This window comes from Lepisosteus oculatus, chromosome 10 (genome assembly GCF_040954835.1).
Source record: "Lepisosteus oculatus isolate fLepOcu1 chromosome 10, fLepOcu1.hap2, whole genome shotgun sequence".
Taxonomy (NCBI): Eukaryota; Metazoa; Chordata; class Actinopteri; order Semionotiformes; family Lepisosteidae; genus Lepisosteus; species Lepisosteus oculatus.
The window spans coordinates 11550203-11568536 of NC_090705.1; the positions used below are offsets into that span (position 1 = coordinate 11550203).

An 18334-nucleotide genomic window follows, 5' to 3' on the forward strand; every position below is an offset into this window, starting at 1 on the left:
CCTGGATCAGTCCTCCTGAGTGAGGGGGTTGTGACAGCCAGTGGAGACGTTTCCTCAGCCAGGCTTGGCGCCAGAGTACACTGTCCCGTTATGTTTGTCAGCTCAGTTTCTCATTATAATTTGGCCAGACTTCTGGAGTAACAATATATACTGTAGTTATTTGTACACATAGATATATTGTTTCTTGTACTGTTGCACACCTGAATATATACAACATTTTATATACAGTACTGTATATAGGGGATATATACAGAGTTCTAAGACAAACAAGAATTTAACAAGATAACTTCCCATTTACCATCATGTGACTCATTTAAATTACATTAAAAAACTCATTATTTGTGACTAAGCCAGCAGCTATATCACCCTGCAGCTCTCAACTGGCTACCCACTGAAGCTAAGCAGGGTTGAGCCTGGTCAGTATCTTGATCAGAGACCTCCTGGTAAGCTATGGTTGCTGCTGGAAGAGGTGCTAGTGGGACCAGCGGGGGGGCTCAACCTGCAGTCTGTGTGGGTCCTAATGCCCCAGTATAGTGGCGGGGACATTATACTGTAGCGGGTGCCCTCTTTTGGATGGGACATTAAACCGAGGTTCTGACTCTCAGTGGTCATTAAAGATCCCCAGGCATTTCTTGATAAGAGTAGGGAGTTATCCCGGTGTCCGGGCCAAATTTCCCCCCTCAGCCTTTACTGGGGCCTCCAAATTGTCCCCATATATGATTGGCTTGCACTGGCCCTGCGATGGATTGTCGCCCCGTCCAGGGTGTACCCTGTCTTGCACTCGTTTACCGGGTAGGCTCCAGCTTACCATGACACCGTATGGTATAAAGCGGTTTGGCAAATGACATGAGATGACATTAACTGTGACTTTCACCTTGATATAATAATTAAATGATAATGTCTGTAAGTTAATTGGCTACTTTGATAGCATGTATTCCAGTGTTTTAGTATAGGTATTAACGCCTCATTTGCCTTAGAGTGGTTTTCGTGAAGGTGTCCGTTTTTCAATTTCATACTTAAGGTAAGCAATGTTGACCATGAGGTTGTATGAACCTACTTTAAAACTACAACTACATAAATATTTCCTAGGTAATCTTTCCTAGATTTGTATGTTGGTAACTTGTGATTTAGTCCTCAGAAGTTTGGGTAACTGTGGTCATAATATTGCATAGAGGGGAGAAGGGTGGGACCCAGTAAAAACAACAGGTATTATTGTTCATTGTATGTCACAACAACTTAAAATTAGCTTTTATCTCATTTGTTATCAAATAGATGACTGATGATGCCAAGTCAGAATAATGATGATGGAAAAAGGCAATATCACATAACTGTGACAAGCATGCAGCACCCTTTTATGTAACCAGATTTATTTCAGAATTCCAAAATCAGATGCAGTGAGATGCAAAATAAACTTTAAATGATGTTAAAGTGCAAGTAGGGAGAAATACAATAGATCCTTTGCTTTCATGATTCTTTTGAAGAATAACGTTTAACTGAGAAAATCCATAACAGGTGAAGTCAATAAGTATGAAATTAGTAGGAGTCAGGCTCACGTGTGACCTTATTAGTGAATAAGGAAACATCCCAGGGGTAAAACAATATGCTAACAATTAAATACGTATATTGGCAAATCCAGTCAAATAAACAATTAAGAAAAAATGGTAAAAAGCAGTCTGCCAAAGGCACTCTATCACAGGGCACGATAGACTTTTATAGCATGGAATCAACTGAAGTGAAACACATGCTGGGCAGAACCCTTAGAACATCTAATTACATTTTTTCTGAAAAAGTCAATCACAATTCTTTGCTACAGAGTGTTTTTCCACTTTTCATGGGAGTGCAGAGATTACAGGCCTCACCACAAAGCACAGTTTTAGGCAATTCCTTACTACTGTATAAGCTTTTTACTGTATTTAAGGCGGGTCCTAAAACAATCCAGCCTACTGTTCTAGCCTCCTGTGACACCATCTGTTACCCTGAGTATCCCTACAAAGTAGTCCTGGATACATGAAAAAATATCAGAAATAATGTGGTGCTTAAAGTGCCAGTTTTTAAACAATGAGTAGACACCAAGCTTATTTTTCACTGCATTCAAGCTTCAGACACATACAGATACTGTACAAACATCAGAAAGTTTTCAAGGGAGAGGATACCATTCTGTCCATATGGCTTATTTGATTTTTAGTAACTAATTGATCTGAAGATCTCATCCAGGTGTTAATCTCTGAAGTGGTGGCATCAGCTTCAATAACAAGGATGGGTAGCTTGTTCCAGTCAACGTCTCCCAGACTCACTCAATATTTTGTATCAAGAAGATTCTACAGTTCTGAGATTTCAGTGAACTTCCCCTCAGTTTCCGTTAATGTGCTCCGGTTCATGTTTCACCGTTAAATTTGAAGTCCATGTGGTTGACGTTGTCAATGCTTTTAAGGAATTTGAATATTTGTATTAGCTTGCCTGTTAATCTTTTTCTCTTCTCTAGCAAAAAAAAGTTCAATTCCACTCTTTGTTTAGTGTAGGACACATCGATGAGCTTGGGAAGTTATCAGGTTGCTCTTCCTTGGAACGATTCCAAATCAGCCATCTCTTTTTTTTCCAATTTTTGGGATCACACAATATTCTCAATAAGAGAATAAATCGTTTTCATAGCTCACCTACTTCATATTTAATTCAGTGTATGGTATTTTATACAGAATACAGGAGGTTGTGCTTTTGCTGTCAGCTTGCATTACTCTATCTTTTATGTCATCTGCAAGGTGTTTAACCACTGTTAAACCAATGAGCAGTGGCACAGTAAGTCAGAGATCATCCCTAAAGTATACTGTAAGCACACAGTAGCACAACTGGTCTCCTGGATGGGTTGCCAGTACAACAGAATTCAGAAAAGTCAATCAAGCAAAAACAGCTGTCATGACCATGTGATCAGGAGGTGGGAGGAAACTCGTAGTAACATATAAAAACCAATATGAGCACAGAAAGAACAAGATAAATCCAAATTGACAGATACTGGAATCTAACCTAGGGAAAACCAGCAAAACTATGACAAAATGCTTCCTGTCCTTCTACAAGCAATACAGTTTTCATTTTCCCCAGAAAAGACCAGTCTGAAAGGCAATATTGTGCAGAGCATTTTATACATTAGTTGTTTTAATAAGGATAAATTAAAAAGAATTAAATCACCGTATTAACAACATGTCTGTGTCCCTTTTCAAACACTGAAAAACAGCATTTTATTTTTACATTTGATTGTAAAGCTTGATTTTGATGTGTTGAAAGAAAAACTCTTCACACGATAACTAAACTGACAAAAATTAGGTTACTTTTGTAAGAGGTGTTTGTGGATTGGTTGGATTAGTTGGTGGCACTATTCAATCTAGAGATTGGTTCTTGGTTTGAATTCTGTACTCTTCTCAAAATAACCAAGCATTTTTGTCACCCATTTTGTTTTACAGCAATTGCTTCTCATCATCACCTTGTCCAATACCATAAATGCTTAAAATGCTTAAACTTTTAGCAGGTATGTCACCCTGCAGCTCACAACTGACAACCCACTGAAGCTCAGTAGATTCAAGCCTGGTCAGTACCTGGATGGGAGACCTTCTGGGAAAAACTAAGGTTTCTGCTGGAAGAGGTGTTAGTGGAGCCAATAGAGGGCGCTCACCCTGCAGTCTGTGTAGGTCCTAATGCCAGATTATAGTGGGACAGGGACACTATACTGTAAAAAGGCACAGTCCTTTGAATGAGATATAAAATCGAGGTTCCGACTCGGTGTGGTCATTAAAAATCCCATGGTGTTTCTTGAAAACAGTAGGGGTGTAACTCTGGCGTCCTGGCCAAATTTCCCATTGGCCTTTACCAATCATGGCCTCCTAAATAATCCCCACCTATGGTCTGGTTTCATCACTCTATTCTCCTCCCCACTGATAGCTGGTGTGTGGTGAGTGTACTGGTGCACTATGACTGTCACATCATCCAGGTGGGGCTCCACATTGGTGGTGGTGGAGAGGAGTCCCCATTACCTGTAAAGCACTTTGAGTGGAGTGTCCAGAAAAGTTATATGTATGTGTAAGGAACTATTATTATCAACTGCTATCCTTATTTAGTATTCAGCCATTGAAAATACAGTAAAATCCAACAATGAGAAAATGTAACTGAATAAAATCACATTTTGCAGATTTTTAAGAAAGGATCCAAAATAATAGAATGTGCTGTGTTTTATGTTTAAAATGCAGCCACAGCAGCCACTGATCCAGAGCCAGTTTATAAATTGTTTCAAGATGATCATATTGTTTTAATATAATAAGGTCATGAAGCTTTGTGCTCAATGGTTCTAAACACAGCACAATATATATATACTTGTATAACTGTATGCTGGGTTAAACATTACCCAGCATTTCTGAACACTTGTTGAGCTTAGGTTAACAAGAACATATAAACCACCAGTTTAAGAAAATGTCCCATCTTTTACTTCATATTTTGCATGTTATCAACTGTTCTGAAAAATGGTTTGCAATTCTTTTAGTTTCTAAGCTGTTTTTGTCCTGCCTCTAAGTATGATGCAAGGACTTCACTATAAGGAAGTTGTGAGACATCGACCTCCCAATCTCTAATGTATAGCTTTAAATAGTAACGTCCTTCTAAAGAAGTGCAGTCAGTAACTACTGTACTTCCAAACACAAATACTGAATGTTCCATGGCGCCACAGGATTTCCACTGGGTCATCAGGAAATTGTGGAATGTCAATAGAATTATCTTTTCATTTGAATTATGATATATTGAGTTAAATCTAAAATATTTAACCTATGGATATACTATAAAATATATAGATTTGGGATTTTTCAACAACAGCTGCATTTTGTGTGTGATTATATGACTATACCTGTATATCCCTAACACTATGGTGGAGACCCTTTGCATTGCACCAAATAGCGTTAATGACACAGCAGTAACTGTATCATATATCACATCGTAAGATCCTCATTATTAAACCTAACAACAGTGTGCAGGCTTCCTGGATTGTTTTTTAAATCACTGTGATTGGAAACAGAGCCTAACAATTTAGAGTTTTTGCTGAGATGAATACTAGGATGAACAAAACAAAATGTGCAAAGCCATTTCTGCACATCACTCAATGTTCTTGTTGTGTTCATAGTGGTTGTTACAGTACCACTGTCAATACAGTAACCACTGTAAGCTAGGCCCCAGTTCTTAAGAATAATGTTGTGTTTAGTTTAGTGGGAAAACTTAAATACACCAGGTAGCAGCAAAATAAAACCCACTAGCCCTTATAGCCCATGAAATAATATTAAGAGCGATGATGTTGTTTGACTAAGAGATTTCCCAGTCTTGAGAGTAGTCTGGTTAAAATGTGTATTATTGCTATTAATCAGATATTACAGTAGGATAGATACTGTAACTTCAATGTAAAGTTTTGAAACTAAAAAAATGTGCCTTATACATCTACAGGGTGATGAACTGGAGCAATTAACATGGAGAAGAGATTCCTTTGAAGAATGCTTAAACACTTCATGCAGAGGGTTCATCCAAACCAAGCCGGTGTATTGCTCTTCTGTGCTTCTGCTTGTAATACTTTAATACTGTTATCAGCGGGAACATGTTCCCCATGGGCAAACTTGTTCATATACCACATTTAATTTCACATTTTTCACAATGTAATTATTTAAACAACAGATTTACTAATTTAAATCAATCTATTAATAAACCTATCAATTACTGCTAGTATCAAATATCTAATGACAGCAAATCATTTGCTACCTCAATGTAGAATTGTTTTTTTTTCGATATTCAAAATACTATTATTTTGCTTAATTTTACACCACAAACAAAATGGTAAAAAGCTAGAAATGTACACATAGGAACAATTTGTATATAGCCAAAACATAGGTACAGTACCTTATTTGAGGTACTTCTGTACTTTCTATTTAATGATTAGGTCTTTTTTGATAATTTATCCGTTTCAGTTTTCAGTGTATCTCTACCTTCTAAGTACAGCTGTAATAAACACGTGGGCCTGCTAAATGCCATCTAACATTCGCAATCCATTCTTGGAATATGTAAAAACACAATATACATATCACTGTTTTTGTACGGAGAAGCTTAAAGAACTGCCACGCCCCCGACCAACAGGAACATAAAAACCGCTTCAGCGTTAATGAATTTCACTGAAAGGAAAAAAGCACAATTGAAGATGAGCAGGAAAGAGGTGAGTTGATGTAAATGTTTGAGCTACCTCTCTGAATTGGAAAAGTTTGTTTTTAAATTGTGCTTTCGTTTTCAAGAAATTTAAAAGAGCTACTATAAGAAAAAAACTAGTTTACGTGACCATTGTTTAAACTACTATATAGATGGAAACAGTGCAAAAAGCTGTTGTGTATAATTGTTAGAATCAGATTTCTGCAATATGTCCTTTACAGTAAATGTGTATATAGCCTCTCGCTTGCTCATTTTAAACATTGTAAACATTGTAGTGAAATATGACTTTTGCTCAGTTTAGTTAACTTCTGTAGGGTGTTTGTGCAAATTAATTTTCGAATCCGTAAACCTTTGAAATATGCCGATAAAATGAGTTATACTTTGATGATACTGTTTTGTTTGATAGTCCATTATAACGTTATAGTTATATACGTTATAAAACATGAAAACATTGTTAAAGGTGGAATTTACAAAAACGTTTTTACCTTCACTGTGATACTCATCAAAGACACTGGCGTCTAAAAACGTAATTAGTGTTCTATATTTATATTTATAAATCTGGTTATATTTAAACTACATAATTATTTGTAAGTTAGGGTGTGGAGTTTTACCTCCATAAATCAGCGACAGGATCAAAGCCACGACTGATTCTGAAAAGATAAATGTCTCTGACTTGCTAGGTAAAATCTTTCTAGAAGCAGAGTATATCAGATGTATTGAATTTAAGATTTTGGTTTAAAAAAAACAAAGGGTTTCTTCTTTGCTAATCACTGTATCATAACAGTAAATCAAAAGCAGAAACATCTGCTCTCCAGTTGATGCACAATCCTGTTTCATGCCAAGAAGGTGGTGGTAGTGTAGTAACCTAACCACAAATACAAAGTGTAATGTCTACCCTACAGCAATACAGTAATTGACGTGGATAAATGAAAATACAAATGAGACAACATAAGTATTAAACGTGCATCTAAATATGACAGGTATTAAATATGTTATGATTAATAACAGACTTGTGGGACTTAACATTGCAAAAAGACATTCGGTAGAAGAGAGATGCCAGCATTGTCAATGTGATAAGGTTTACTTATCAGGAGATGGTTCTTTCCCAGGGAAAAGGGAAATGTCAAAAATCATTTTAAGTACTTGATGTAGTTTTGAACATGTACTGTACATAAACAGTATTGCTAGTAGATAAGCATCATTTTCAGTAATTTCTGAACAGTTCATGCACTTTATATTTACATTGGAAAAAGTGTTTGATGGGACAGTTAATGTAATATTTCCAGGACAAATTACACTGTATTGCCCTGGGTTACGCTGTATTTCTCCAGAAGATAAGCATGTTTATGTTTTTCTGCACAATACCAATGAGCAATTCTGTTTCTTTGCAGGTCCTAGCAATTGTGTTCTTTTTCACTGCAAATAATCCTGCAGTGCTGGAACATGGGAAATATCGCACCTACCAGCACAGAGATCCAGTCACTGGCAAAATGCTTCTCTGTAATCAATGTCCTCCAGGAACACACCTGCAAAACCATTGTACTACCAAGCACCAGACTGTCTGTGCACTTTGCCCAGCTCAGCACTATACCCAGTACTGGAATTATCTTCCCATGTGCCTGTACTGCAACAATTTCTGCAGGGAGAACCAGTTCGTAAAGGAAGAGTGTTCTCCCACCTACAACAGAGTTTGTGAATGCAAAAAAGGCTACTACTGGGATTCAGAGTTTTGCATAAAGCACACAGAGTGTCCTTCAGGATATGGGGTCAAAGCTAAAGGTTTCTATGATTACTGTTTAACAGTTTCCGGATTGTTATTATATCTGACTGCATACAGCATTTCGAGGAATTGTCTTGGGTGTTCTTCAAATTAATAAATGACCTGCAAGAGCAGTCTGATATTTGAAAGACGTACAATTTGCTAATTACTGCATCTTCATTCTTTAGCAATATGCGAGTTCAATAATATCCTGGACTATGTGCAATTCATTTTACTCTAGAAAACAAACAAATACATCTGACTTAATATGACTACAGTTTGTGAGTTCCAAAAATGGTAAACATAACCGACACCGACTTTCCATCTGTTTATTTCTCCTTTGTTACTCAAATACAGTCATTAAGTAAACTGTGCAGATTTTATTGAATCAAATTTATACCAGGAACATGAACGCTTTAACTATGTAGGTAATGCTAACTTCATTTATTCAATTTTTTTCCTAGGAACAGCAAACAAAGACACAGTATGTGAGAAGTGTCTTTCCGGGTACTTTTCCTCAAAAATATCAAGTCATTTATCCTGCATGAAGCACACCAATTGCACAGCTCATGGCTTAAAACGGATTCTCAAGGGCACTTCATGGCATGACAACTTGTGCATTTCCTTCAGCGATTTCCAAGTCAAAGGTACATTGTTCCCTTCTATCTGAGGAAATGAATAGTGCGCAGTATTGCTGTGCTTTCCAGTAATATATTGTACTTTTTTGTAGACAATACTTTTTACTGGGCCATGTAATATATTGTACATTTATCATGGGCCATTTTCTCTGTGAGCAAATTCTTAAAACAGATTAAATAGATTTTTAATTGTGCAGCTTTCCCATAGGGAATAATGAGGAACATCAAATAAAATAAAACGTACTTATCACCCAAATGAATTTGTTTACAAGAGCTTACTACATCAGATTCCAGAACTGAGGAATTAATTTGATTTGGCTGTTCAATGGCTTTTTGGCTGTAGCATCTGCCCCAGTGCATTAACCGAGTAGTAATAGGAAACCAAATTAGAAAGATTTCAAAGAACCAAGGTTTTAAAGAGGAAAAAATCAGACATTATTTTTGGAAAATTAGTCTTGATTGGATAGTAAAAGTAAAGAGTGTTTGATATATTGCAAAATGCAGTGCAGTTGTGGGCTTTTTGTGTTTCTTTATTACATTTATTTTTCTTTTTTTTAACTTTTATTATTTAGTAGTCATTCTAGTTCTACTGTAAGGTATGATACATGTTTAAAAATAAAATAATTGACAATTCTGTAGCCCTGATTAATATGGCCTGAAGATGGGTTCCTCCCAATCTGTACCAGCTGCAGCATTAGAGATTTCAAAGTGAAGCTGTTGGAGTGTTTGTTGATTTATAAGAAATCTTGGGAGGGCACAGTGTGAGTGGTCTGATTTGTTTTTGATTATGCAGTATGTATATACAATTAAGTACAAATTATTTAACTAAAACATTACATGTTTATACATTTCTTGTTTCAGGTACTCTTAGTTTATACAGAGAAATCATTCTAGAATTCTTTTCTCATCAAAAGATGAAGCTGAAGAAGGTGGTCAGATTTGGAAAGAAGTCTCTAAATGAACAACTGCTGACGCAGTTAAAAGGCAATGGAAACCTCTCTGCTCAGAAACTTATGTGCATTTATGTCAAACAGTGGATGTCTCTTCAGAAACCAGGCACAAATGTGATTAAAAAATTGCTGGAAATGCTGAAGAAATCACAACTTCATAATGTTGCAAGTAGGTTTGGGAATAAATTTAAAGGTGTACTGGCAAAAAAAAAAGAGGAATGAGGAATAATTGAATACAAGAAAAATCAGAAGAGAGAGGTGGATGAAAAGTTAATGATCAAGATGAACAACAAGGAATTTGCTGCTTATTGCACGGCACAGTTATTTCACAAATTGAAGTTGTTCCAAACATCGGTTATTGTTATATTTACCTGGTTCACTGGAAAACACCATGCTCCCTCCAATTTAATGTTCTGTTATTGGATTTTTCTGGCTTGCGATACTTGGGTTCATAGTGGCTTGAGCATGGACAAGGTTTTTAGATGGTTCTAATAAAAACTGCGAGAACCCTGTTTGGATCAGGGCCACCTGGACCCACCCCTTGAGCAAGGTCTGGGAATGGTGTTCAATACCTAGCACCTGGTGGCTGGGTCACCCACATAACCTGGTAGTCCCGATCCTAATTTAATCTGGAGCTGTTGTGTGGTCTCACCATCTGCAAGGTGAAGGATAGGGGTTGGTTGCGCTGCCAAGTGAGTAGTGGGGCTGCCTCCAGAGGGATTGGGTTCATTTTTTTGTGGCTGAGCTCACTGTGTTGATTAATCAGATCTTTAGTGATAGAGGTGGTTGAGATCCAGCCAGAAATGCTGAAGGTGCTGGACATAGTTAGGGAACCGTTGGTTAACATACCTCTTCAGTGTTGAGTGGAAGGTAGGGACAATCCCTTTGGATAGGCAGACTGGGGTGGTGGTTCCTATTACAGAGAAATCACACTCCTCTGCCTCCCAGGGAAAGCCTATGCCAGGGTTTTGGAAATGAGATGTTATCTAATAGTCGGGGCTCAGACACAGATGATATAATCTGTCCTGGCCGTTGAACAATAGACTAACTCTTTGTCCTTGCATGGACCTTGAGGGAGCATGGGAGTTTGCTACACCTCTCTGCATTTGTTTTGTGAAAATGCAGAAAGCTAAAGACTGTGTACCCCAGAGTATCTTGTGGTAGGTGCTTTGGGAGTATGGGTTGCTGGTTTTGGTGCTGCATGCAATTCAGACCTTGTGTTTGCAGAAGGAAGGTTATGTCCACATTATTGGCGTTAAATCGAGCCTGTTCATGGTTGGCATTGAACTCCACCAAAGGTGCGTCTGGTCTCAGGTCCTGCTTGTGATTTTCACGGACAGGATAACAAGGCACAGCAGAGGTTTGGAGTGCATCCTGTTTGGGGACCAGAGGGTTGCATCTCTGGAGCACTTCACCAAATGTGATGGGGTCAGGATGAGGGTCAAGGCCCCAATGTACTTAAAATCCTTATGACCTCCGATGTAGAGGTCTCTAGAGAGTGGTCTCCAGAGACCTCTACATCGGAGGTCATTATTCTCTCCTGGAAAAGAGTGGCTCGCTGTTTCAAGTTCAGGAGGAAACCACTGCCACAAGTGAAGGATTTTAAGTACATTGGGGCCTTGTTCACGAGTGCGGGTAGTGAGGATTATGAGACTGACCAGCATTAATGCAGACCCTGTACGTAATGGTGGTGAAGAAGCAATAGCTACGTTTTTAGATTAAGTTCTCTTTTAAGATCTACATCCCTGTCCTCACCTATGGTCACATGCTCTGTGTAGTGACCTATAGAATGAAATTGTAGTTGCTAGCAGCAGAAATGAGGTTTCTCCGAAGGGCTGCTTGGTTTACTCTCTGTGACAGGGTGAGGAGCTTGGCAGTCCAGGAGGACCTTGGAGTATAATTGCTGCTCCTCTAAAATTGAGAGCAGCCAGTTGATGTGGTTTGGGCATCTGGCGAAGATATCTCCCACTAGTGGTGTACCAGGTACTGCCCATTAGGGCTAATCCAAGACATGCTGGAGGGATTATGTCTCTCAAATGGCCCGAGGGTGTCTGGGAATCCCCCAAAAGGAGCTGAAGACATTGGCTGCGGAAAGAGAAGGTTGGTCTGCTCCGTCTTATCTGTTACCACTGCAGCCCTCTCCAGGAATAACTAGTTAGAAGACAGATGGGTGAAAAACATCCTGATCATCGGATCTGACCTACAGTGTATACCATCTACCATTCTGGCACAAAACAAGTACAAATTTTCACTTTTAAGAAATTACCTTGGCAATATCCTGGAAATGTGTTATCTTTAATGTATTCACATAATATTTACTTCATTTTGAACTCAATCATCATTAACATTGACATTACAGTCTTCCATTATTGTACATACAGTAGAATTGGAATAACAGTCTTTCTTATTTTCTGTACATACAGGATGCTGATATGTATATATGTTTGGGAAAATAAACATTTTATGATCCAAAAATGTTTTTCTTATTTTTTATTTAATATTAAAATAAAAATATGCAATGTACAAATTGAAGATGGTTTCTTAATTTCATAAACTTCTTTGAAAGTTTTAAAATTAAAAAAAGTTAACTTCAAAAGTAAATTGTAGCCTGACAGTGCAGATAAACAAGCACATACTGTAGGATTTGGACAGGATGAAACAAGTATTGTGAATGAAAAAAGATGCAGAGTAGTGTCATTCATGACTAAAGTATCCTGATTATGAATAATGATGAGTTTATTCCCATGAGTGATATTTAACAGCAATAAATCATTCCACTGCAAATTAACTTTTTTGTTTCCCAACTTGGACCTGTCATTGCCACAATCTTCATGAATTGTGCAAGTTATTATGTGCATTTTTCTTCATGACAGCATGCTTTACATTTCCATTAAAAGTGAGTTGCATCCATCTGGAACTTGGGAGTGACAATAAGGTTGAGGTGTTCAACTGTAGTGTGTTAATCCCTGTATCTTGGCTAAATTCTAACCTGGTTTTAAGAAATCTGTGCTTCCTAAATTCCTCGCTTAATTTATCTGGTAAAACTGTTTCTCGATTCTTCACCTGAACTGCCGTGTAGGAACACAGCTGGTGGTGGTGCTAGACAGCTGTTATTACCTGGGGCTGGTTGCGAGTAAACAGGTAACATCCTGCCACAGCTATTAAAGTTAGGGCACTTGTAACATCTGTTGGTCAAACATTGGAAGGTCTTCCATAATTCATTTTTTTGACTGGTAATTACTGAAGCAGTACAAAAGTGATTTTTGTTACTTCACTTCCATATTCAAATATAAAAAGCTATAAATTATGTTTATGAAATAGCTTGATCTTATGAGATAATTCTCAGTGGCCCTTTTGGACAGAAAGATTCCAAACTGATATTTCATGAAACTGTATGATTCTATTCTTCAGTATGGTACAAAGATTAATAATGACCACACAATAATGAAAAGTTTCAGGTTAAAAGTACTACATTTTCCTGTTGGAAGTGGCAAAAATTTGTGTTTTTATACTACAGAATACCTATCGGGGTACTCTATAGTTACTATGGTCTGTGGTCTGTCACTGGAATCTGTCAAAATTGCACTGAAATATTGTGTTGAACTTGTGTACAGTATGACTGTTTAATTAATAGTTTTCAGAGTTTTCACCAGCACTTAATCAGTGAGTACTATATTTTAGGGTGTTCCACTGTGTGGAGTTTAGTTAGCAGTTAGCAGCTCAGTTTTCAGTATCTACTGTGGTTGTGTCAGTAGAGATAATAAGAATGTAATTCCAGGATTAGGAAAATCAAATGTTGTTGTACTAGAAATTTTAAAATAAAAATGAGAAACACCCTGGAACTCTAACAGGTTCCATTGTTTTGTATGAAAAGATTCTGATACACAGTACCAGTTTGGGATTTTCCACAACTATAATTGCAATTCTGTTAATGCAACTCCATCATATTCTGTCCTTATTGTTCCATCTTGTGTTAAGTCAGTCTATGACCATGGACAGGTAATTGGGGCAGCCTACTGTAGGTCAATGTGACTTTTTGGGTCCTCCCATGTGGTTCAACCAGTGAATTCATTACTCCCGTTATAATTTTGTCATTAGTATAGATATCTAATGCAAAGTCATAGTCCAACAGCCTTTGTGGCCACTATAGGTTGTACATTTGAATACTAAAAAATCAAATTGTATATTTGTATTGGAAAAGGTATGTGATAATTCAGCAATGGCATAAAGAAAGAAAAACGCAATGCTTTTACTGCTTATCCTTCTTTGACTATAAAAGAGAGAAAAATTGCATAAAGGACATAGTATGTGAGAATGAGCACAGGAGGTGCAAAAGAGTGTCAAAAAAATGGAAATCTGAGGTACAGGTATGAAAATCGGTAAATCGGTGGAGTCTAAAAATAAATTAGTATATTATTGAGAGCATTTTGAGAGCTTGCAAGCACTGTCGTTGAGGGACTCGCCTTCCTCTAATTGCTGCTGAACCTTGCTGTTCAGGCTGTCCTGCCTGTGACATTTTAAAAGACGTGAGACTAGAAGGCAAGAGAGTTCAAGGAGGTTACTGTACTGTACACCTACTGTACACTTCCTCACTCTCCTCTGTGTCTTCGTGGGTATCTTGGCTATGAATGTGACCGTCAAAATTCCACATAGGGCATATACAGTATGAACAAAAACAACTGGCAATTATACAGTAGATTAAAAGGATGTCCTTATACTACTCTAATGCCTAATTCAGGTTTGTCACAGTCCCTACAGTAGCTCAGTGTCACATGATATGTGTATCATGTGTAGTGTTCTGTGATATGAGTATTGTTGCACTATTGTTGCAGTCTCAATTTTAGAGGATTTTAGCCTCAGTTGGACGGAGGTAGGAGTCATGCAGTCAGGTTTTATAAGTCTCTTTTAGTCAGCAGAATGATATGTACAGTAATTGACTCCTGGCAGGGAAAAAGACAATTTAGAGTGGGTCGGGGTGCCAATAAAAATACACTCACCCCCGATTTTTTGCTTTGATCATATTGTTAGTAGACTTTATAAAGTTTCCTATATAAATCAGAGTTCAGTACCAAGCAGATTTATTACATGCACACAAGGAAGAGGCATATATAGTAAAGATTCAAAATTCCACAGACAGGGTTTGGGATCTGATCCACAATCGACAGACAGTATTTTAAGGAAAAGACCAAAGAGTGTTTCACCTTCATTGAATGTTTCTAGTGATCTCACAACATCTCATAAAGAGTTCAAGAATGTAAATAAAGACAGGACATGTTCCTTGTGAAAATACCTTAAAGAAAAGCCAAAGAGAAGATTTGTCAAACAAGAGTGGAGGACTGGAGTAACAAGAATGTTACAGGGGTCAACTAGGTTGAGAGGTCAATGCTGCTGTACAGGAAATATGAGAACATTAGAATCATTACAAATGATATGAGCCCATTTACAGTATTATATTTCATGAAAGACAGCACATATAGTTTTGTGATATATATGACTGTCAGTACATAACAATATTGTTCCTAAATTATTGCAGTCACTTGTCGTTACCGTTATCGTTGGTTTTTAAAAATGCTTTGCTATTAAGTAAAGTATAGTACTATTAAGTACTATATTGCATATCTTACGAATACAAGAAAATAGTTGTTTCCTTTTTCTTTTTGCTGATTAGTAGCTCCACACCATAGTCCTAACTATCATTTTGAGGTCCAAGGACATTTTAAAATGAAACTGTTAATGATTGATATATTTGTCCCGAAAGCAAATAACATAAGTAATGCATCAACCGCAAGTGTAATTATATTAAAATTGGACCTTAGTACATGACAATTTTGTTATTTTTCTTATTAGAAAAAAATTAAGTATATGTGGATGTGTGTGTGCGAAATGATCACTGTTCAGTAAAAAGGTGAAATACACTTGTTAACATCCTAATTTTAAATTGGTTGATATCAGGAACAATGCACTCAGCCTTGTCTCCTACAATGAACTAAAAGGAAAAGACTACTTTTTTAGTCTCATTGTCAATATTTGTTGCGGGCAGCGGTGTCTGTCAGACTTGGAGGTTCATAGTGTAAATAGTAAAAATACCTACAACAGTATATAAAACCTGGATTAACTATGCACAGAAAAAATCTATAGGATTTCACATTCATATCTACATTCATCTAAAAAGCCAGTCATCCAAATAGTAGGCTTTTGTTGAGTCAGAGTAAGGTCAAAATCCCTTTTGTGTTGTCCCAAACTTTTTCACTCCATGTCAATCTTGGAGCAAATCAAAGGAAAACTCAGAATGAAAGAAAGTAACTGACTACTAGGGGATTTTTCTGGTTTCTGTATGTGTTGTTTGTATTCATTAATAGTGCATGCTTGCAGGTTGACATCATGGCTCTGTAGTTTTCAGTGATAAAACACAATACAATCCTTCTACACTGTAGATGAGTCCTGTTGGCTTTCCATTTGTTGTTTCTTCTAAATTCTATAATAATAATTGCTTACACTTATATAGTGCTTTTCTGGACGCTGCACTCAAAGCGCTTTACAGGTAATGGGGACTCCACGACTACCAATGTGCAGCTACACCTGGATGATGTGACACTTTCGGCACAGAGGAGTTTGCTGCTGTCTAGGGAAAGGTGATCCCTCAAATCATCACAGTCTGTAGGGAACGAGCGAGTTACACACGTCAGGTATATCGCTCACTGATAATAATATTGACAATAATATATAAAATATATACTTTTAAGGATACAATTCCCATATTTTCATTTGAATAATAAAATCATGATAAAAGCAAGTGTTTAACACAGTGATGGTATTTTTTATATTCAAACTAGTAGTCTCATCTAGGATTAGACAAATTTTCATTGCGTCATTGTGTTATGTAGCTCCATGCCTGGTGTTTTGTCTGGACTCGTGCAGCCAAGATAAGTTTTCTCTACTATAAGAGTCCTCATTTTATGCAGCCATGATTTTAGCCTAAGCATTGTCATTAGGTGCAGCCACATCGGTAGAATATTTACATCTTGCTTCTGCTTGGGGCTTTCCTTGTTTTGACACGGGTTCAGGTTTTCAACGGAATTCGGTCTGTAAGTTTTACTGAAAAAATTTACATTTTTAAACAGGAGAGGAGATTTCTAGAAGGAGGAGGTGAAACTTCTTGGGATCCAGTTTCAACACGTCCATTAGATTGCCCATAGCTGTATGTAGCTGCCTGCTACCAAATTATCTAGTTATACAAGTACTACGCAAGCGGTCATCAGCATTTTGTTCATTAGGTGCTCAAACATAGCAGGAGCATTAAACAAGCTGGAAAACAACTCAACCCTCCGCCTCAGAAAAATGTTTTTTTTTATCTGTGAGCACCACCTGTCAGTACTCACTCTCAAAGTCAAGGAAGCTGAACGAACACCAATGTGATCCAAAGCCTTATCTGTCCTTTAAAGTGAATATGAATCACTAAATTCCTGTAATATTCACAGAATATTTTTTGTGAGCTTTGTCCAGAATAAGTAGCAGCTATAAGAGTACTGCACTATAAAGCTGCTACTACAAACCATGTCTGTAGCTTTTCTGCAACGTGTTTTCTCATAGCCAGGTGCTGCTCCCTGATAACTGTAGATGTGGTCTGCTCGGTTCTCCTGGTCAGGAAATACACCAGGCACCCTGCCAGCCATCTCTTGTCCTTACCCAGATCAATTTTCACCAACAATGGCACAGAGGTATTCTGGGAAGGGCATTCTGCAATTTGTGCAGTGGAGGGTGGGTAGCAGTCCTTGTTTCCTTAGGCTTCCCACTTAGCAGAGGTACACAGCATTATGTCCAACACATCCTGATTGAAGGCCTATGCCATCATTGAAGACCCATCTCACATCCTTCATATCCTTTTTAGAACATCCTTTGGCCAGAAACGGTCTCCACTCAGTAGTCCACCATTTCTCTCTTCATTCTACAGGCAGGATAACTTCCAAATTATATTCTGCTTCCCAGTCCTGTTCAACCAGACTTGAGAATTGCCCCATGGTTTTGGTGCAGGAAAGTTTGGACCTTTCTAGGGCAGTGCCTCTCACAGGCCAAGCTACTGCATATGCCAGCTTCGCAGATGTACCTTCCTCCATTAAATGGCAGCTTCACTTCTTCTTCAGTTTTGGCACCATACTACAAAAAAGATACAGTTTTATATCCTTGGAAAGAGTTCAAAGAAGAGCAGTAAGAATGATCTCAAGAGATTAACACAGCCAGATTAAATGAATTTAATGAATTAAATGAATACTAAACAGTATCTCTTCAGATGTGGTCTATAACAAAGATTTTATCAAAGTAGTGTACAACGTTTGTAGGTATGGGTAGGTTCATCCCAGGGGACTCCTTGTAAGTAAATAGTGAAACAAGGACATGGAGTGAAAAATATTTTCTTAACTTATTTCTTTTATGTATTAGCTTACTTCACTCAGTCAAAAAAAATGCCTACAAAACGTTTTTTACCTCAGCTCTCAAATCATTGGTGAGCCTTTAAGACTCCTGGCACAGCTATACAGTATGTTCGTGCGTCTACTTTAACACCTTCTTAACTATTGGACACTGCTCCTTTCATAATCATTTTTATTGTTAGTTTGCTGTTTTTTATATACTGTACCTGTATATAGCCTTTTTCTCAGTTGTGTTGTTTTATTTGGAATGTTTGATTGTTACATTGTTACACAAAGAGTAGTGGGTGCTTGGAACCTGTCTCCCAACTGGTTGGAAAAACGTTATGACAATTACTTGTAAAGGAAATG

The 18334-nt window shown here is 37.5% G+C and overlaps 1 protein-coding gene across 1 annotated transcript; it reads left to right on the plus strand.

Annotated features, from left to right (window-relative positions):
* Positions 1 to 6156: 6156 nt before the first annotated feature.
* On the plus strand, positions 6157 to 12026 carry tnfrsf11b (tumor necrosis factor receptor superfamily, member 11b). The gene is made up of 4 exons (XM_015357795.2): positions 6157 to 6223; positions 7605 to 7992; positions 8437 to 8619; positions 9472 to 12026. Exons 1-4 carry the CDS (start codon positions 6173 to 6175, stop codon positions 9780 to 9782), a joined length of 933 nt encoding a protein of 310 aa, XP_015213281.1. The 5' UTR covers positions 6157 to 6172; the 3' UTR covers positions 9783 to 12026.
* Positions 12027 to 18334: the final 6308 nt, after the last annotated feature.